General features: G+C 37.7%; 1 protein-coding gene across 1 annotated transcript in view; it reads right to left on the bottom strand.

Moving 5' to 3' along the window:
* Positions 1-21,804, bottom strand: part of LOC146452985 (uncharacterized) — a 30,638-nt gene extending 8,834 nt beyond the window's left edge. The window contains exons 1-9 of the mRNA XM_085097162.1: positions 20,478-21,804; positions 16,081-16,208; positions 12,024-12,278; positions 11,088-11,233; positions 9,861-9,901; positions 4,895-4,955; positions 3,861-4,011; positions 1,943-2,100; positions 243-405 (exon numbers count right to left, since the gene is read on the bottom strand). Coding sequence (XP_084953288.1) covers positions 243-405; positions 1,943-2,100; positions 3,861-4,011; positions 4,895-4,955; positions 9,861-9,901; positions 11,088-11,233; positions 12,024-12,278; positions 16,081-16,208; positions 20,478-20,572 — 1,198 coding nt within the window. The 5' untranslated portion in view covers positions 20,573-21,804. The remainder of the gene's footprint in view (positions 1-242; positions 406-1,942; positions 2,101-3,860; positions 4,012-4,894; positions 4,956-9,860; positions 9,902-11,087; positions 11,234-12,023; positions 12,279-16,080; positions 16,209-20,477) is intronic.
* Positions 21,805-21,883: the final 79 nt, after the last annotated feature.

A 21,883-nucleotide genomic window follows, 5' to 3' on the forward strand; every position in this document is an offset into this window, starting at 1 on the left:
CAGTTGGTGCAGTTTTGAGGCGTACAGTAACTCATAAGTTTATTGGATATATTTAAGCCCTTAAATCATAACGTAAATTAACGGAACTACGTTTCTACAACAACAACCAGTCCATGTGCCAGATTAGAGCGAATTTGAAGAAACTTGGATTTCAAGGCCAAATTGTCAATTGTGCCATTATAATTATATAATAATATACACTGAGTTGTACCTGCACTATAATTAAAAAATTAAAACTATACCTTTTCCGGGGTGAAAACTGTTGTCGTTGTTTGGTGAGTTGGAAGTCAATCGCGAATCTTGTCGGCAGTGTTGCAGTAGGGTAAAGAAACCTCTTCCTGCAGGGCATGTGAAGTATTTCATGCCATTAAATGTTCCGTCTGTACAGGCAGGCTGTTCCTCCTCCTACAAGATGATCAAAATGAATTTTTACAATCTGTTATTTTTTCAGCTGTAGTACATATTAGTTCACTGTATTATGATCAAATGACAAGCAATAAAGAGACTGTTAGTAGCTATTAATATCGTCACTTCAGGGTTGTTGTCAAGTCTTTAATATTATTAGCTGGCTGCGCAAAGAAAGCTAGCAAAAAACTACAGAAAGTTTGACGCTTTATAGCTGTTGTATTTAAACCATTTTCAGTGTTATTGCTGTAGTAGCCAGCTGCTGGTTCCAAATGGCAGCCTTGTCATTTTGCTATGTTCTCCTTGTTTTAGTTAGAAAACACGGAGATTCCTGTTTAATTTTTCTCTGTCATAATCAGGCCCGTAGCAAGGCTAAAACAGCTGGGGGGCCGAGCAAATTGGTCAAACAAAACTACCCCCCACCCTCCCCGTCACAAAAAAATAACAGACTAATTAGGATGTTAAAATTTAACGAGAACGTCAAAACAGCAGTGGATTTAATTCAGTAAGCAAAACAATAACTTTGGCTCTTCGGAGGACATATTTGTGTGGCTTTCCTAACAATGCCCGAACTTGCTATAAACTAAGGACATTTTTTTTCCTTCAACCCACTGGCCTCAGGAAAACAAAGTGAGCTTTTGACACAGGAAACCTGAAATCAGAGGACATCAAAACAATGCAGTTTTACCAATGGGAAACATCATCGATTACCAATGCATTTTTAGCGATTTTCCACTTAAACTGGCATCTTCTGACCATTTAGCACTGACATAAAAAAATAACAATGAGAAATAGGCAATTTACGATCAGGATTTGGGTAATTACAGTGTAGTTGTCATGCTGATCACACAAGGACAATTTGCTATCCTCCTACAATAAACGTCAGATGTCCTGTTGCACATGCAAGCTCACCAATGAAACTCTTTTAAGACTCAAGAAGTGCAACCAAATGAAGACTCTAAAGACTTACAAGGATGACTGAAGTTTGCACCCTAAGTGGTACCTATTTAAAAGTTTAACTTTCTCCTGAATTTTGGAAAAGGTGGCCGATGAAAACTTGAGCACTCTTTGAGAAACGACACCGAATCACAGGTTTTATAGCCCCGAGAAGCTTTTAATTAGAATAATGCAAAAGAGAAAAGAAAGGAGAAAGAAGAGAAAGCAGCGGGAAAAAAGACAATGCAACCTTTTGTTTTTATATTCATCTCGCAAGTTTGGGAACCTTTTGCACCACACTGTCCAAGAAGCACGACTTAAGCGGGCCTGTTTTCAAAAATCCAGGTAGATACATAATATTGAAAATCAACAGAAAAAACATTTTCATCGATCCTTCAAAAATTTTTTCAAAGATGCCATGTAGAGGTACCAAAGATAAAAAACGTACCACAGTTAATCCAGAATATATCAAGATTTTTGTGGCTTTAAAAACTCTTGCCATGAGCAAAAAGGCCAGTAAAAGATAGAACAAACAACCACTGCCTACATGGAGCCCTCCCAGAGGTATGTGAGAAAGACATTTAGAAACAATCCTTCTTACCAATTCCAGGCCTGCAACCAACTTATCCCTCACTTGTGGGATATGTCCAATCCACCTAATGACACCATATCTGGGAAGACTTTCTGTCATTGGAACCTCTACCATACAACCCACCTCAAGGTCATGCGGAACATCAAGAGCTTCTTGACCCTTCGCGCCTGGCAACATTAAAAAGTTTTTAACTTGTAAACATAGCAATATGAACTCCCCACTCCAGAAACTACATGTGCGGGCAGACTGGTACAAGCGAGGAATTATGCATGGTTTATGACTATGCAAGAAAAGATCTTGCATAGAGACTATTGAAATCCAAAAAGAAAATTGGGGCTAACCAGGTATTTTTCAGAGATGATTAAACAACAATAATTCTAACAAGCTTTAAAATACATAACAACGTATGGAATTTTTTTCCAAACTGAAACTTAATTAATTGTCTCTGAAAAAATGTGTGGAACCCCAATTTACTTTTTGGGATTTAACAGGCCTTAATAATTAGAAAATTATTTTCCTTCATATAGTCTTAAACCATGCATGTAAAATACCCGGCTTTGAATAAAGAGCCACCATCCTTAAGAAATTAGAGTTTCTTGGACGATCATGGATGCACAGTAACAAAAGGAGGAACCTTCTCGGCAGAAGTCAATTTTAAAACTTAAATTACTTTTTTATTAAAACAGCATTTTTATTATCTCTGTTTTCTAGTTCGTTCATGTACAAGGTTATTGAAAGTTTTTCAGCTATTTTTTTTCTTTTTAAAGTAGTTTAGAACTTAGGATCAAACGCTATATTAATTTTCTTGTCATAATGTTATTATTAAGAAGAATTCTCTTCAAAGACGATCTTGACACACGGAAAGTTTTAATGGTGCAAAAGATAACACAAAAGAGGTTGGGATTTATTTCTTGAGTTTTTCCGTCTAGTGATCACGAAGAAGAGCAATGAATGCCAAACTTTCGTTATATTATTTACACTCAAGATCAGTGGGATCTACAGAGAACGCCTCTGCTAGATAGCTCCAGAAGCGAACCTGACGGTGAGTTGCTATCATTGCGATTTATTAGGCTTGCCATTGCATGTTTTCAGTTCAAATCGCTCAATTAATTTTTGACGAAATTCGCCATCTCACGTTTTGGGTTTCGTTGTTCATTTGCTTGTTCCCTTGCTTGCTTGTTACTTTCGAATCAACACGTTGCTTGCTTCATCAAAATTTCTTCAAAACGAAGAAGATGTAAATTAACAGTTTCCCTAATTATTGAAGGCCACAACCACTGACTGAAAGACAAGACTAGTTCTATTCATAATTTTTTATGAAAAGAATAGGAGATATTCCTGCCAGCTTTTTTTTGGTCAAACTGAATACGTGTACGTTTTGCTCACGATCTTCGCAAAATATGGAAATTGGGCGATGCATTCTTTTCCATTTTCGTTTTCATATTTCCTTTATTTTTTCCATCGACATTTTTTCTATCCACCAACAGGTCGCATCCTATCTAGACGCCTTCACTCACTACTTAAAATAAAAATAAATAAATAAATAGGAATTTCAGTGGAATCCACGGAGTGGCTCTTCTCTCCACTGTTTCCAGGTCGAATTGGAATTTGGAAATGTTAGTTTTTGTGGAGGGAGGAAAACCGGAGTACCCGGAGAAAAACCCTCGGAGCAGGGACGAGAACCAACAACAAACTCAACCCACATATGACGCCGAGACCGGGAATCGAACCCGGGCCACATTGGTGGGAGGCAAGTGCTCTCACCACTGCGCCATCCCTGCTCCCTATACTACTTGTCTCAGTTTGTTCCACAACGAAACTATGCAAAGGATTTTAAATTCGGCAGTGCCAGGTACCAAATCTGAACCAGTTTTGAAAAGAAAGCTTCAAACACAACTCTCATTGACATAGTAAAATGAATTCACACCTGTAGTCCTGCCATGACCATTACTCGCTGACTCCGCTAACAGGACATCTTTATGAACTGGCTCGAGATTCTGCCTCAGTGTTTTCTTTGGTGCAGCGTATGATGTTTTAAGGGTTTTTCCTGACTGCTTGCCCTTTCCACACGTTTTATCCTAGTAGACGAAGAAACACAAGTACAATAAATGAGTCAAACAGTCAAAGAAAAATACGGAGCAATTATAAGTTATTATTAATATCGACTCTATGATGCAGCTTAACGGTAGCAAGTGGGTCAAAGCAGTAAAACCATAATAACACCAGTCAGATATACAAGCAAAACAATTATATACAGTGAAGTCATTTTTAGTCACAGATTTGAACTATTGGGACAATACATGATGCTGAGTTTCTAATTCATATAGACTGCAAGGACTCCCTTTCTGGTCAGTCGAGAGGGTGCGCTCACAGCGCATCGAGACTGGGGCGAGGAGAAATAAACGAGAAGAGACCTTCCCCAAGCCCCTCTCCGCTCGATCGCTCTATTTTTTTCGCGCTCGGCTATTTCGCACGACTGCTTGCAGTCTATAATTCATATGGCTGAAACTTCTTAGACAGGTCTATCACAAAGCTCCCTCACATCCTGGATGTGTGACGTGATCTTCACATAGGTAAATTATTTGCCAAAGGAAGACCGTGTAAGGTGCCCTGCATTGTTTTGGGTCGGCTGTGTGTAGGTATTGACAGTTTTTCTAAGGTTCTGTCATCTACTTAACTAAGATCGCATCCAACTTTCTAGAATGTTTGTCTGCTTTTTATATTGAATGCTGAAGAGCGATAGTCTAAACTTAAGCACGTATTATCAACTTGCTAGACTAAAACAAGCAATCCTTCCTATCATGACCACCCGGAAATAGATCAGCACGATAAAAACACAAGTATACACAGAAATACAATCACAATTGAACGTTTACTAATTTCTCATTGTGCAAATCAGTTTGCAATAAGCATATTTTTAACTGGTTAAAAATAGAGCTACCTTCGAAAAGAAATACTCACTTCAGTTTGTGCGGATTGTTCACTTCCGTTTGCCACACCATGCACAGTCTTATCCTGTTTTCTAAAAGGGTACATACATATATACATACAGCAAAATGTCAAAGATCTGTGAAAACTACATGAGAAAAATGCTTAACCTGAGAAAGCATCTAGTAGGCGATTTATCGGGAATATACAACAAAATACCAAACAGACACCCAGATGAGATCCGATTTAGGATTATCCATTTCACTCACGAATGTTACTCCGCAAGTGCAAAGTTGCGCTAAAAATTTTAATTTTTCCACTTAATTCTTTGTGTAGAGAACGACTACCTTTTTTGAGGAAACAATTTGTATCGTATTTTTTTAAAGATTTCAGAGTCCGCAATGGAATGCTATAAAGACTTGTATAATATGTCTGACAAGATTTCATGGTGTGTTTATATTCTTACAGATATTGTGAACTCCCGGAAAACCTTTTGACCGGTTTTCTCTCAGCAGTTGGTTAACGTCATCTTACTGTAATACAAAAAATGAACTCAAATTCAGAGAGGAGCCATAATCACTATGGCTCCTGATTCAGATCAATCGTCATCTAAAGAGGTCAGCTCGAAAAGCTCGCTAAAATCAGATTTAAGCCAAGTAAACGCTTTCCTACAGCTCAACTCATCCCTAGAAGGATAGTTGTACAGAACCTTTCTGAGCAGGTTCATTTCTCGAGTACTGCGTCTTCCGTTAAAAAGGCAATTTAGTTCAAATCTGGCGCCATTTAAGCCATAAAGCAGGATATTGTAACAGACTCAGGTTCAAAGTTAGGCACCAGTACTAAAATGTGCCCTATATGGGATCCGGAACACAACGCGGCAGCATTCAGTTTCCACAATCTTTCCCGTGGAAGTGAGGTTTTGTGCTTCGCGACAAAGTTTGAGCGGCTGAACTGCTTCCAAACTTCACGTTTCTGAGCGGGGATTTGCCCGTAAATAAATACAGCTATCTATCGTTTCCAAAAATAAACATTTTATATTACAGTAAAATTAAAATAAATATACAAGATGCAACATCATTTATGGAGACTAAATGTAATTAAAAAGACAGGCACATCTTTCATGAAACAACGCTTAAAACATTCGGTCATGTACAAGGATGGTCTATAGGTATGGCCTCCTATCCTTAGTAACTCAGTTCTACAAGGCGGCAAGAGAACTGCTAGAAGGCTATCAGTGGAGCTAGTGAGCTGGTTTTTCACAATTTCCTGACTCAGGGTTTCCAAGAGATGTGCTACATGTAGGTGCATAACCTCTTTGAGGAAGCCAAAGCGAACTTCTCTATTCTGAAAATTTTCAACTTAAAAAATATATTAATTGTTATAGCTAGCAGCACCCCATACTGAGATCCCATGAGAAAAAATTAAGAGGCACAACCAGGCTGTCGAAGCGACAGTGCAAGTAGTCTATTCTGTGAAAGTATTTCTTGCACACTCGCAATATATGTGTATGCCCCACCGATCTACCATTTGTTAGCTCCATTTAGTAGGGTCACTCTGAAAGTAAACCCCTAAGAGCTTTAAACATGATTCCTGCTGGACATCGAACGTTGTAAAATTCATTGTACACTTCTGGAAACCCCACTACAAATCAATGAATTATTAAACAGTAGAATTAACTTTTTGATACAAACTCCTGCTCAGCTAATTAGTATTCATTAACTTTTGATACAGATCTCTCCTGATTAAGAGCCGTTGTCAGTAACTTACAAGAGGTAGAAAATATGCTCACTTGATCTGGGAACAACCTGATGACCATCAATTTTACCAAGCCCAATTAGATGGTTGTTATGGGTATAAAGTTGAGAGACTTCCACCACCTTTAAGTACTAGATAAAATATGAGCGGCAGATCTGTATGGGCGTGAACAATGGCGAGCTATCGTAAAGCCCTTGCAGATAGGACGCGAATATTTTAATTTATTATATGGCTGGCTCCGCGAGCGGGCAAGATGAGTCAAATCCTGCGCTGTGATTGGCTACCCGAGCGGGCAAGATGGAGCTATCTTGCCCGCTCGGGATTACCCGTTGCCCGTCCGCTTGGCATCGAAAGTTTAATCCCGAGGAACAATGCAATCTTTTCTTCGATTTTTTCGTTGTTCTGGCGGAAAATGCGCACTAAAATGTTCGGTAAACCGTGTCAACATTCTGACCTAAAGGAAAGGAAAGAGAATAGAATCATCCTGGTGTAGTGAAAATTTTGTATCAGCTACAATGAATGCGAGCCAGTGAATCGGTGAGTTGCTCTGAGTGTAGAGGTTAATTTTGTAAAAGTTATTGTCTCAAGTCGAGTACTAAATTGATTAGTTCTCTAGATTTGCAATGACTGTATTTAATTCATAGCGTAGTGAAAGTTCCGTTAAGTGTCTAGAGCGGTTCAGAAAAGTGTTTTTCTCAAGTTCGCCGAAGAAGCTCACGTTTTTAATTTCGCTGCGTCTTGCTTGTTGTAAACAACAAAATCTTATCAAAGTTTCGCTCAGTTTTTTTGAGTTACCCGCTCTATTTTTAGGCTAATGTTTTCATATAATTTCAAAATGTATTGTTTCATTCAAGAACTATTGATTGGAGACCGAAACCTGTGTACTTGAAAAGTGTTTATTATTTACGCCACCGCGTGATCGGCTGAAAATGGCGAGTTTGTCGGTTTCTATTAAAATCTTCCCGCACTTGCGAAAATCTAAATTTTTCGTACTCAATGAGTGTATACTCCCTTTAAGCCATTATAAAGTTAGAGCCTTAAGATAATTTAGGATTCCTTGTTTTCCATGATTACATGCTAATCCAAAACTGCACTGAAAATGAATCTTATACCGGCCGACTATAAAGAATTTCTTTCCGAGCAGAACAGTTTTTTGTTCTGTTTTGTTTTGTTGTTGTAGTTTTAACTTGAAGATAAAGCCATTTAATAAATCCTTTATTGACCAAGCTTGTTCGGTCAAGATGGCTGGATATTGGCCTCGTTCTTTTTTTGCGTTTTTATGGACCTCGACCATAAAAACGCAAAAAAAGAACTTGGCCAATATCCAGCCATCTTGACCTCACGCTTGGTCAATAACGCATAGTACTAAATGCAAAACACAGTACATCCAATTTATTGTTTCAATTCACAAGTACAATAAAATATTCGCGTCCTATCTGCAAGGGCTTTACGATAGCTCGCCATTGTTCACGCCCATACAGATCTGCCGCTCATATTTTATCTAGTACTTAAAGGTGGTGGAAGTCTCTCAACTTTATACCCATAACAACCATCTAATTGGGCTTGGTAAAATTGATGGTCATCAGGTTGTTCCCAGATCAAGTGAGCATATTTTCTACCTCTTGTAAGGCAAAGTCCTTCCTTCCCTGTACCATGGTCATGTTAAAACATAGACTGTACAGACTGCAGACCGTGCAATCTGAGTTTATGTTATCTTGCTTTTATTTTTCGTTCTATATAATAAATATATAATATCAAGAGAAAAATACATAAATAAACGCTTTGACTGATCCCACTTTATTGGCGAAAAGAGGGGGGAAACCGTTCCCATCCTCTTGTTTTGTATATATCATATTGAACAAGAAAAAAGTGATTAAAAATTACTCAGTCTGCACAGACTGCACAGTCAGCAGTTTGCACGTTCAGCAGTCTGCAGGGCCTGTATTTTAATATGTCCGCCTTCCATGGCACTTACAGATAAATCGTCAGCAAACACAACTAACGTAGCCTTAGTAATGTTAACTGGCCTATTGTCGTTCAACATTACAGAAAACAAGACAGGACCCAGAATGGTACCCTGGGGTAGGATCGAAACCTGACGCATTGTGTTCCACAGTAGGGCAAATTTTTGTAATCGTGCCTAGCTTTGACAGCGAGTTTGTTATAACATTCCACCTTCATGGCTTAAATGGCGCCCGGTTTGAACTTATTTGTCTTTTCAACGAAACACTAGCTGTACCTCGAAAAAGGAACCCCTTGGAGACTGTACCGCACAGAAAGGTTTCTGTAACTATCCTTCTAGGAATAAGTTGATGTACGTGTGTTTTGCTTACAACCGATTTTTCACGAGCTTTTCGAGCTGATCTCGTCTGATGACGGGTAAAATTTGACACTTACAGATAAATCGTCTGCAACCGCAACTTACTTACACTTGGTAATGTTAATTGGCCTAATGTCGTTCAACTTTACAGACAGCTTTCGTGCTCTCCAACTTCTTCGCGTGATATCCATATCTCGACAGACGAACGGAAAGCATGAACATTTTTTTTTTATTTATTCATCTATTTTTTAACGTACTGTATTTCGTCTTTAAGAGCTTTCTTAAGACTTTTGAGAAGTGGTTAACTCCAATGGGGTTTTGCTAAAAGGCGGCCCACGGCCCACGGCCCGCGGCCCGCGCAGCGGCATGTGAGTGTAGTCGACCGACTTGTCGATGGACAACGGTGAGACTCGATTCGTTTGTAATTTCAATCATTTTAATCCTCTGCGATCCTTGTAGCTGTTGCTTTTTCCTTAAAGAAAAACGTTTGATCCTATATATGCACGCCTGTACATATAAATGTTCGTACGTCGATGACGAAGACAAAAAACTATAGACTGGACCGCGGGCCGTGGGGCCGTGGGCTTTGAGGTGGACCGCGGGCCGCCTTTTAGCAAAACCCAACAACAATGTATATCGACATATAGAGCCAAACGTTATGGCTGAGAGATTATTAAAGCTGCCTGAGTGAAGTGTGCAGGTTCCGGCAAAAATTAAACACACATTGAGGGAAAACATGACATTCTCAAAAGGCAATCACACAACAAAGAAAGCTTGACGAGTACCGACGTTCACTGTTATACTTCATGTAAGATTTGCAATATTAGATAACAAGTCTCTCTCTCTGTATAGGAAAGAAATTAATTGGAAAAACAGAGCGACCTACGGACAATTGAATACGAGTTGACAGAAATGTAGCTTTACCTTGACTTTCCATCCCTGTTTATTTCCTCTATAATAAGAACCTTGAGAAAACAAAAGAACAAAGAAAAGCTATTACAGTCACAAGAAAGTTCCTTTTTATATTAATGGCTCCATGACATTGTCAAAAAAGGTGTACAACTGTAGTGAGAAACTTAATTATCAATTTTTTATCTTTATTAAGGACGGTGCCTACTTTTGTTACTGTGTATCCGTTCTACGCATCTCAAGATACTCGGGTTTCCTATGGGTGGTGCCTACTAAGGTACCGTCCGCACTAGGTTGACAAAATTTGTTTGGTTCGGCCAAAAATCTCGACAAATTTTGTCTCCACCAAATTTTGAATTTGGTAATCACGTAAGCACTTGAAAACACCAAAATATTTGATAATCTCAAAGTGTCAATCACGATGTCGCGATTTCGTTTTGATCAGGCGTGGTACTTGTGCTCGGGTAGTTTGAATATAGAGACGAACCGCGATTACTTGTACTTGAAGGTGCAACTGGAACAAAGATCTGCGAGTCATAGTAGTTGTATGGAGTCGCATTCAACATCTCAAGGTTATGGTCGTCAAAGTCTTCGCCGTTCCTCATCGTCGCGGCTCGATTGCCGCGCAAAAATTAAATATTTTGGCGGGCTTCTGCCTGAATAGACTCTTTGAGAGCAAGATCAAATTTAGTTGATTCACATTTTCATTCACATTAACGCCAGCAGATTATAAAATCTGACAGTTTTCACGCTTGACAAAAAATCCTCCAGCTCCGAGGCAGGACGACGACGCCATTGAAGTTTGGTACGACTTGACAAAATTTTGGTAAAAAAAAAAAAACACCGTGCGCACTTGTAGAATGGAACTGATGACAAATATTTTTACAAAATAAACGAAAATTCGCGCGTCATACAGGGATATTTTTGAACGGTTTAAAACTATGTGGAGTAAGCAGAACTTAGCAAGTGTTCTTGGTATCCAAAAAGAAAAATTGAGGGTAACCATGCAGTTTTCAGAGATGATAAAGCTTCAATTTGGGAAAAATGCCATGCCTTGCTTTGTATTTTAACCCTTTTTAAAATAATTGTTGCTCAATTATCTCTACAAAAAATGCATGGTTACCTCCAATTTTCTTTTTGGATACCAATAGCTTTTGCTTAGGTCTGCTTTTCCCGCATAGTCATAAATTGTGTAAAAATACCTCGATATTAGTAGGCACAGTCCTTAACACGTGTTTATACCTGTCCTTGATAAAGGCCAGCATCTTGCACTGTCATTTCCAGGTTGGTAAGAAGTTCACGTGAGTTACTCATATACTTGTTCCATAATTGTGTTTCACTGTCCTCTGATATGCTAAAAACTTTTCTCATTTCTGACATAAGATGACCTAAATTGCATGTTCAAAGAATCAGTAATTTATGATCGATTATTAAATTTTTACACTTGACCATGCTAAAATAAGTGTTTGAAGTACCAGGTGGCAATTGCAACTTAGAGGTGTACAAGGATATTTTTGCTCACTTATATCGCCTTTTTTCCAGACTCCTTAAGAAAGACTTATTGCTCTCCTATCATCACTTTTACAAAGAAACTACATTATCCTAATCACTGCAGTTTTCATCAACGTTCGCTTGGCCTAAAAGCTAGTTACCCATCCACATTGTCCCCTTCAAGCCAAATGAATGTCCCTGCTGTCAAGTGGTGTACAACAACAACACTTTACAAACAGAGAGTTACAAGTTAGGTGTAGACAATTTCAGCCCCCTCAAATCGTTATTCTTTTTCCTTGAATTGATCAGTTTTTTTTATTTTGTTGTGTGTTGTTTTTTCTTATTTAAACTTTTCGCATGTTGTTTAGATCTACATCTAGGTTAGCTCTTATACATGTATACATCTTATTAGATGTTACACCATGTATATTGCTGTATATTTTTACAAGCTGTGCTCTGTATGCTGAGGGGTAATGTTTTTTTGATGAATCCAAAGGGCGAGTTACAATATAAACCCTGTTTATTACTGCACAAATAACGCACTGTGTAAATAGCGCAACAAATCTGTACTCAACCCGCGTGTAATTCGAACAGTACTAAGTGGCTTACGTCCTTCTGACCAGGACTCGCACTCATATACAGCTGTACGTCTTTGCCTGGATATCTCTCTTGGATGCTAGAACTCACCAATAGTGTCTCCCTTACTAAACTTCCGTGTGACCAAAGTTCGAGGATCTGAATGCTGTGAGAGTTTGAACTCCATCAGGTATACCTCAACCTTAAGGCTTTTCACATACAGGCCATGCAACACTACTTTCCTCTGTAGAGCCTGTTGATTAGATGTCATTCCATACCATGATACAAGCTTAAACCATGCTTCTTCAGGCAAAAGGTTGTGATCAAGATCATCTATGCAATGTTCTTCTAGAGTAAGGCCATCACCTAAACAAAATAGAAAACTTGTAAGAAGAATGATTTATTAAATAGATGATATACATGTACAAGATAGATGACAAATTAAAATCTTTAACAGAAAACTTGGCTGTTTACTGCAATTAAATGAACAAATATCTGCTTTCTGGGAAACATTATTTGGTTCAACAAAAAAATATAACATCAAAATTATGAACCCTTGAAGGGGTATCTTAAGTTTGCTGTACTTAATGTGCCTATGAAGAAAAAAATTAATAAATTATGCTTATTTTAAAGGTCTTTCAAAGTGACGAATAACAGCGTTTACGTTTACGAAATATCTTCTCTCGTTCCAGAGATAGCTATTAAGGGATATTCAAGTTTTTGTTCATAAACTGGTGATGACACAAATCGTCTAACAACTTCGGAAATATTGGAGTCTAAGGTAAGACAAAATTTTATGCCTACTGTGCTGTTGCCATGGCAACAATTTTGCTTTCAGATCTATTTCATGCTTAATTGATGCTTTCATTTTTGTCTTAATCAGACATCGTCTAATTCCAATATGCTGGTGAGAAGACTTAGGGCAATTGGTCACTTTGTGTGTTTCAAGTAGGATGCCATTCTTGTTCTCTTTAAAAGGCCTTTTAAATAAACATTAATATTTATTTTTAACTTCACAAGTACTTTAAAGTTTTAAGCAAATCAGGGCTAAGGATGACAGTTTACAAACTAAAACATCACACAAATTTACAAAGAATTCAAAGTGACACAATACTGGCCACAATTAGGCCAAACATCATTTGTGGAGAATTGGTGATGTGATTATACAGTGGATTGTTGTGTGTTACTTTCTATATCAAGTTTCACATATTAGGTCACTGGAGGAGGTAACTATTTGTAACAAAGATAATGTACAACTTAAAACGTACCCTATCCTTAACCAATTCAATGTACCCCCTAATATTAAGCTAAAAAAAAAAATATGTGTAAAGGTGTAAATAGTATTATTCACCTTGGATCCCATTGGTTCTCTTTCACAACAGATTGAACATTCTACATGAACATTTCAGAAATTCTTTCAGCATTCACAGTTTACTATCATCATTTCTTTAGAAACTCTTTTTGTTTCAATATGATTTAAAGGGAGGGATTCACAGTTCAGCTGACATGTGTATGAATCAAAATACTTTTTTTTTTGTTCCACTACATGACACAATTATAAGCCCATTTAATTTAATAGTTCATTGTTTATGAACCATTCTGAAGTGAGTACTTAGAGTGAATCACTTGGTTGGCAAATAAATGCTTGTGAAAATTTCATGGTTGATGATTTTTCAGGTCAGGGGGATTGCATTATTTGTCTCATGCAAATATTGTACCTGTAGTGTCAACCGTGGAATAAATCTTCGAATCAACACTAATTATGATTATTCAATATCAATAGTTTTGGTATTCCCACTGACATTTTCTGAGAATTTTGGTCATCCATCATCAGTTTTGCTAGGACTAATTAGACCTTGTGATTAATGAAGTACATGTAAGTGGGATTTTTAAAGCCATGAAATAAAACGTTATGAATGAGAAAGATGCACATGCATTGAAAAGTGAAAAGGGCTGACACTTCCCTTAAACTCACAAATCTCAACTTGCCTTAAAAGTTCATAAAGACCTCATACAAAAATGGCTAACATGTAAGTATTCTTTTGTCTGCATTTATATTAGCCCTACTCGCCTTCTTCAAGGTAATTGTTGGTAAAACTGAAATATTCTTTTGATTTTTGAACCCAACTGAAGAACGGGGTTAGTGAGGCTAATCTGAATGAAAAACTAAATAATACTTATGTCAGCCATTTGTGCATAAGGACTATTATAAGTGTACATCACCATTCAACATATAGACTGCATGCAGTCCCTTTCTGGTTAGTCGAGAGGGTGCGCTCACAGCGCAGCAAGACTGGAGTGAGAAATAAATGAGAAGAGACTGGGAGAGAGGCGGGAAGGAAATGGACTGCGCTCATAACTGTAACCAACACATTTGAATTTCCCGTCGCACCAGGAACAGAAAATTCTGATTGGTCCATAAACATTCCTCTTTGCTCCTAATGTTCTGGTCATTGAATAACAATGCTGAGTCACTATTTATTAGCTGTCATTTTTAATTGGATTTTTAATGGTTTAACGAATTGTGTACCCTGAACGCATCCGTTACAGCTAAGAGCGCGGTCCCTTTCTTTTCCCTTCCCCTTTTTCCCACCTCTCCCCATCTGCTCGTTTGCTCCACTTTTTTCGCGCTCGGCTATTTGGCAAGACCTCTCGACTTTTCAGAAAGGGACTGCTTACAGTCTTTTCAACATAACAATACTGAAAAAGTCCACATAAACGTCACATCAATAGTATAGCATAAAAATGACTAAATAGATTAAAAGTAAGATGAGAAAACAATGTCTAGAAAGTAAGAAATAACGCACACATGCATTAAATAAAGTGTTTAATTACAAGACAACATTGATACATCTATTCTTAAAGGGTTGCTTAAGAGAGAAAACTATTTACGTTTGATGCATTTTGCTAAAGTTCTTGAAAATGAAAAGAAGAAAAATCATCTACCATATGTAAAGTCATGATCAATCAGAATGCTATACATTTGAACCAGAGCTGTTTGAGATGACACACCAATTATGTATTAGCAGTTGGTGGGGGGGGGGGGGGGGGGAGAAATGTTTAAAACATGAGCAGCAGTGTTTTATCGGGATTTAAAAGCACAAGGCACAGCCAAGTGGTTTTAGACCCAATAAAACACATGCTGCAAGTTTCTTGAACGGCTTCAAAAACATTCCCGGAAAATCGTGTGTCAAGAGAGTTCATAACAATGATGCATTTGTGAACGTTGGAAATTAGCATACTAATAAGGAGGAGGTATAATCGGATTTAAAAACCACTGAACGTGATGTTTTATCGACCATTTGATAGGCCATTGGGCTTATGAATTATTAATGAGTTGTTTAATATTAATTTCATACAAAAGCTGCATACTGCTTTTCTTTTCACCCTCTTAAGGGCTGTAACTTTTTTTTCATATTTAGCACAGTTTAGCACATCAAACGCTGTGCATGCAATGTACGTACAAATTATCCTCCAGCTCGGGACTTTCCCATGGCCTTGCATGAATTAACTTTAAAGTTTTAACCCCAGGACTTAAATGGCATGGATTAGTTAAACCAAGATTTGTCATTTATTTGGTTCATAAATCAACTCCTTGGAAACTTACAAATATTAATAAAATAGACAGCAACCTACAACCATAAAACATAAAGGAAAGGAGTGAGTTATTAAGCAACCCAAAACACAAGATTTATTCATAACAATAATTATTGATTGGATCGAATTGGTGCAGGAAATAATTCTAAGAATTAATCTTGATACTTTAAAAGAATGCAGACATTTTTACACATCTACATGACCAAGGAATGATGGAGACTGCTATAAAATTATCTAAATGGATAAAACTGAACAATTCAAACCGACTACATGTACATCTGTAAACTTAAAGCTAATTTGAAAAGTTGGTGCTGCATGAACTAAATGATTAAAAATCAATAAGTATGCAAGCCTCATACAGTGTTAGGAAATTCAACAAAAATGTGTGAAACTGAAGTGTAAAAATTCAGTCATAAAGAAATGTGACTGAAACACAAACCACTGCTACCATATTAAAAGTATTTACTTTTTGGTAAGCAATTTAATTGTACATGTAAACAATATCTGTAATGCCTGCAGTGATCCAATAGCCCTTGAATGCAGATGCAGCCATATCAAATATTTTCATTACCTTGAAGAAGACTTGAATTATCAATAGGGCCAGGATTCTTCAACACATCACCAACACCAACCTGATCCCCTGTATCAAATCCAACAAACTTCTTCCATTGTTTAAACCACCGACAGTCAACGAGATACCTTCAGAAACAACAATAATAATTACAATAACATTTTATTCATAATTCCAAGGGAAAGTGAAAAGGAGATAAATGAGACCTGTTTTATACCTTTCAATCCCTTCTTTCTGAAAAAGACGCATTAACTGGACAAAAAAATTCAAAATACTTCGGAAACGTTTATTATTTTTGAAATACGTAAATGTTGGTGGATTGCTAAATGCTAGCTGAGTTCTATGAAGCCAACTGAGAGCTGGTAATTAAGAAAAATTCATAGCTTTGTACCATCAATAAACTCGGGAAATTTCTACAGGAACTCTGAAATCTCACCAGCGATGTTCAAAACTGACATGTAACTTTTAAAACTCCATTTACATTTCAAAAGTACTGACTGACTGTAAGCCTGAATTTTTTTAGGCTTTCTTTTGACCCCAAAAATACAGGCATGTGATTAAGTCATATATACACTGTATGAATATTTATTTCCCAAAAGAAAGGGGAAATATCAAGACTTCTTATTCCCAGGAGGCAAACTGACCATGAGGAGTGTAGCAGCAAAGCCAGAACCCTGAATATAATATCAAGCAAAAGGTTTGAACATTGCAGTTGAAAAGCAGTTAGTTAGACGGACTTGACAAGGTGGCTTTATTTATCTTTATGAAAAGGGAACATGGCCCGGTGCTGAAAACTGGTAAAGAGTTGTCCATACACTGTAGATGACGTATTCTCTCATCCCAAGAGTTTTTTGGGCAAAATAAAACACAAAAATGTGATAATACAAAATAAATAATGTTAATAACAACTACATCATAACATCAACTTGCATGTAGCATAAAATTCAACTTGTTGTAACTAGTACATATTTTTTTTGCCATATGTTTCCAATTGGTAAGATTCTGCCTATATTTATTAATTAAGCTTTGGATAACATTAATAAATGTTATGACTTTTGTTTTCCATTGGCAACCAGATTAGTATTGTTTTCTAACATGCCATGGTCTCTGCATGAGAAGTATTAGTTTAATATATTTCCGGTATTTCTTACAAGTTAAAAAGGTAAATTGTTGATTTCACTTTGATGAGCTCAAAATGCAGTTAAACAAATGTGATAGATCAAGAAATTCATCAACTGACCATGGCACAAATCAATGGAATATTTTGGAAGAATACTTTAAATTTTAAAGGCTGATGTTCAGGGTGTGTTCTTTCACGTTGTGTTAGAATCATGATCAAAACCAGAAGAGGTATAGAGTATCAGAGACTTGTCGGAACGCCAATTAATCCTCATTTAAAATCTAAGACCTAGACTGAACTATTTTTTTCAAAATCAGGCCTGAGACACCATGATTCAAAAATCCAAGCGTAAGTTGTCGTGTTCTAGAAATAAATGCGAGTGCAAGACTTTTACAGCACTTTGTGTCTCGATCATACTAGAAATTATTTCTTGATCATTTGGAACCAACTGGTTTCATATTAAAGTTACAATGCATCTTCTTAATTATCAGAGCCAGGCTAGTTACTTTTGAAGTAACACCACACCTGTTATAGTTTGGAAGGTCACACGCTCATTTAGCTTCACTTATATAGCCAGATTTATAGCTTAATTTATTGTATCCTAGACAACCCGGCAGGCATTAAACAGCAATTTATCAGGAGAATTGATGCAAACCATATGTTTTCTACAGTAGCGAAAGCAATGTTGACCCGTTTATTGTGGTTATTTGTTGTCACATTCTTGTTGTTGATGTTTTATGGTGGTTCGTTTAGACCAAAATAATATTTCGCTTGGCTTACGAGTGAGACTCCAAGACTCAAATTTCAAAATACAAGATTCCAAGACACACTTTATTTCTTACAGACTCAAGATTCTGAGACTCTAGTTCAAGACACTGAGATTTCCAGACAGACGCGTAAAATTTGCAAAGATCCATTATTTTTCAAGGACCATTCTACACCCCTACCAGAGAGGAAGTAGAAAAAAAAGAAAGGAAAAAGGAAGGGTTTGAACCAAAAACCTCAAGAAAAACTTTGAATGCAAAGAATCGCTGCTTAATCGCTTGGCACTTTTGCACCAAAAAAACATTTGACCCAAAATCATCACTAAGAAGACTCTTCACTAGCCTTAAAATAGACTATTTAACAATTAGATGGTGAGCTCGAGGTTTCTATCGGCTGATAGTTGGCGAGGGGCGAAGCCTTGAGCCAACTATCAAAGGCGATAGAAACCGAGAGCGAGCCATCTAATTGTTTTAGCACACCTCAGTGATCGATCAATCAAGCAAAAAAATCTTTTTATTTCATTAATTTTGATATATTTGTGCAATGATGCATGCTAAATCGCGCGCGCTCTGACAAACTGCGGTCTATCGATCGATAGATCGATCGATAGACGGCACCTGTGACTAGCCAATCAGATTGCACGTTACGCAATAGTCGGTCACTGAGGTATGCTAATAGACGAGAGACAGTCTGGCTGCACTTCTTCTGTGTAAGCTAATTAAGATAAGTGTATCAACTCAACATTTTCAGACTTAATATAACTATAGCATATTTCTGTGTAGGGAGTTGTATGGTCATGATTGCATTGAGCACTGAGGTTAAATATTTTTTTTGTTCTATCCTTGGGTTTCACTTATTGGCCATGACAAAAAGTAAGGAATTATATTTCTTATGCCACTGATCGAGGCATCAAATTAAAGGTTCATTAAATTTCATTAATTTTGATATATTTGTGCAATGATACATGCTAAATCGCGCGTGCTCTGACAAACCGCCATCTATCGATCGATAGACGGCAGTTTGTCAGAGCGTGCGCGATTTAGCATGCATCATTGCACAAATATATCAAAATTAATGAAATAAAAAGATTTTTGTGCTTGATAGATCGATCACTGAGGTATGCTAAAACAATTAGACGGCTCGCTCTCGGTTCGCCCCTCGCCAACTATCAGCCAATAGAAACCTCGAGCTCGCCGTCTAATTGTTAATAAGTGTATCAACTCAACATTTTCAGACTAAATATAACTATAGCATATTTCTGTGTAGGGAGTTGTATGGTCATGATTGCAATGAAAACTTGCTGATGCAAAACTTAAGCACTGAGGTTAAATAATTTTTTTGTTTTATCCTTGGGTTTCACTTAGTGGCCATGACAAAAAGTAAGGAATTATATTTCTTATGCCACTGATCGAGGCATCAAATTAAAGGTTCATTAAATTTCATTAATTTTGATATATTTGCAATGATACATGCTAAATCGCGCGTGCTCTGACAAACCGCCATCTATCGATCGATAGACGGCAGTTTGTCAGAGCGCGCGCGATTTAGCATGCATCATTGCACAAATATATCAAAATTAATGAAATAAAAAGATTTTTGTGCTTGATAGATCGATCACTGAGGTATGCTAAAAAAATTAGACGGCTCGCTCTCGGTTCGCCCCTCGCCAACTATCAGCCAATAGAAACCTCGAGCTCGCCGTCTAATTGTTAATAAGTGTATCAACTCAACATTTTCAGACTTAATATAACTATAGCATATTTCTGTGTAGGGAGTTGTATGGTCATGATTGCAATGAAAACTTGCTGATGCAAAACTTAAGCACTGAGGTTAAATAATTTTTTTGTTCTATCCTTGGGTTTCACTTAGTGGCCATGACAAAAAGTAAGGAGTTATATTTCTTATGCCACTGATCCAGGCATCAAATTAAAGGTTCATTAAATGATGAGAACAAAATCACTTTACAGGTACCTAAATTCCTAAAACATTTGTGGTACTAATCAGACAATAAATAGGCTAGATGGAGAATACCCAGCCAGTACTCTTTTAAACACCTACAAGGTACTGGCTACAAAGCTACACAGTCCTACTGCATAGCTGTGTAGCCACTTCAATCAACCTAAAAAGATCACAGAGGGAAGGGGTGGTCCTGCTCACTGTTAAGCCGTGTAGCCGCTCAGCCACTTCAGCCAAACAAGCTAGGGCTGCGAAGCCGCGAAGCCAGTCCTCTTGACACGGCCTTAAAATGTCTATTTCAGTGTTGTTAAGTGCGATCTAAGAGTGACTGCACATCTACGTATCCAGCTTTCTTAGGGATATAGCTTGATATCACAGGGTATTCTGCAGTAACTTCAATAAATTAAAGCCGAGTTTCTTGCTGCATTGTATAATTATGTAAGTCTTGAACAAGTTATAGAGAGACGATAGAACTATATAGAGACTTCGAATTTCCACATACGTCAAAATTAAACTATCAGTGAGATGTCATCAAAAGTAGTCCTCTCAAACTTACCAGCTGTCACCTTTACGTAATGGCTTTTTCATGAGTTCTGTTATCTCTCTCTTTTGTGTTTCAGTGTCAGGAAGCTGGTTCTCGTTTGAGGCCATGTTGAACTTTTTCCTGGGAAGGAGCTTGGGAACGAGCGCGGGTATCAGGCCGGGGAGACCCGGGGACAGGCTGCGAAGAATCCCCGCAGTGGTCCGCAGTGGTGCACATTAAAGCTGGTTTCTCCTCGCGGCGATTCACAGAAGTGAGGGAAGGAAATTGGGGGAAACCTCTGGTGCCTAGGGCAAAGCTCGCCTAATTCATAAAGTTCTTTGAATTCCTCGTGACGTCAGTTCTTGGTTCATCCCACGCATGTGTCATTTTTCAAGGACTTGAAATGGATATTTTTCGGAAACGGTCCTGAACAGTAGGAAGAACTTAATCGAGTGGCATTCCGAGACTAAAACAAGCCTTTGCCACAAATAAGACAACAACCGTTTACGATGCATTATCAAAATTATTGTGTAAACTTGTAAACTACCTCATGTATCCGTCAAATCTAAGAACGCCCCCCCCCCCCCGGGGGGGAGAGGGGAGGGGCAAACCCCCAGGCATTGACTTTTATAAAGAATGTTGATCAAGTTCTCCACTAGGTTGACAGTCAAATGCTTCACCGGTTAGGGCTTCAAAAAGTGTAAATTCCCCCACCCTCTACATATGTAGGTAGATTGAAGCAGCCACTCAGTAATCTCTTTCTGTTATCACGTTATGGTCGGCAAATTCGTTAGAACTATCTGACTAGAGAAAGTCTGTCTGCTCTTTCCTTATGACTGTTTAATATTTTCGGGCTGCTAAATCGCTCTTGTGTCATTGTTGAGTGAAGTCCATGCCGGAGTTTCAATCTTCAGGTAGTGGAAAACAATCTTTCACCAGATGTACTTGTTGCCGGATTTTAATACCAATAAAAGTTTGCACACTGAAAATAACTTCGTTTATCATTTTTCTTTCTGGGATAGGTAACTCTTTGATTTTAACTACGATGTCGTCAAAACACAAAAAATCACCTTCCTTAAGAAGTACTTTCAAAACTTTTAGCTGGGCAGTTAACATTCCAACATCGATATCATCGGCGTAAGATATTTCAATAAACTGTAGCTCTCTGGAGTTGCCCTACGAGTTGGGAGCCTTAAATAAAAGAGACTCCATCTTTGCATATGCAGCAAAGTTTGGTTGATCAAAACGCTACTCAATAGCGTTGACCATGAAGTCAATAGATCATTTTTAAAGTGTATCTGCCTGTAATAGTCTTGCTTCGTCGCAGGATATGTTGGTTACTCGTTGTGTCTGCCAGTTCGTCGACTTCGCTTATGGCCATTGTAATTTTTGTCCGTTACGAACTAATTAGATTTCTTCTGAAAAGTTTTTGCTACTTT

This window comes from Pavona decussata, unplaced genomic scaffold (genome assembly GCF_977016875.1).
Source record: "Pavona decussata unplaced genomic scaffold, jaPavDecu1.1 SCAFFOLD_356, whole genome shotgun sequence".
Taxonomy (NCBI): Eukaryota; Metazoa; Cnidaria; class Anthozoa; order Scleractinia; family Agariciidae; genus Pavona; species Pavona decussata.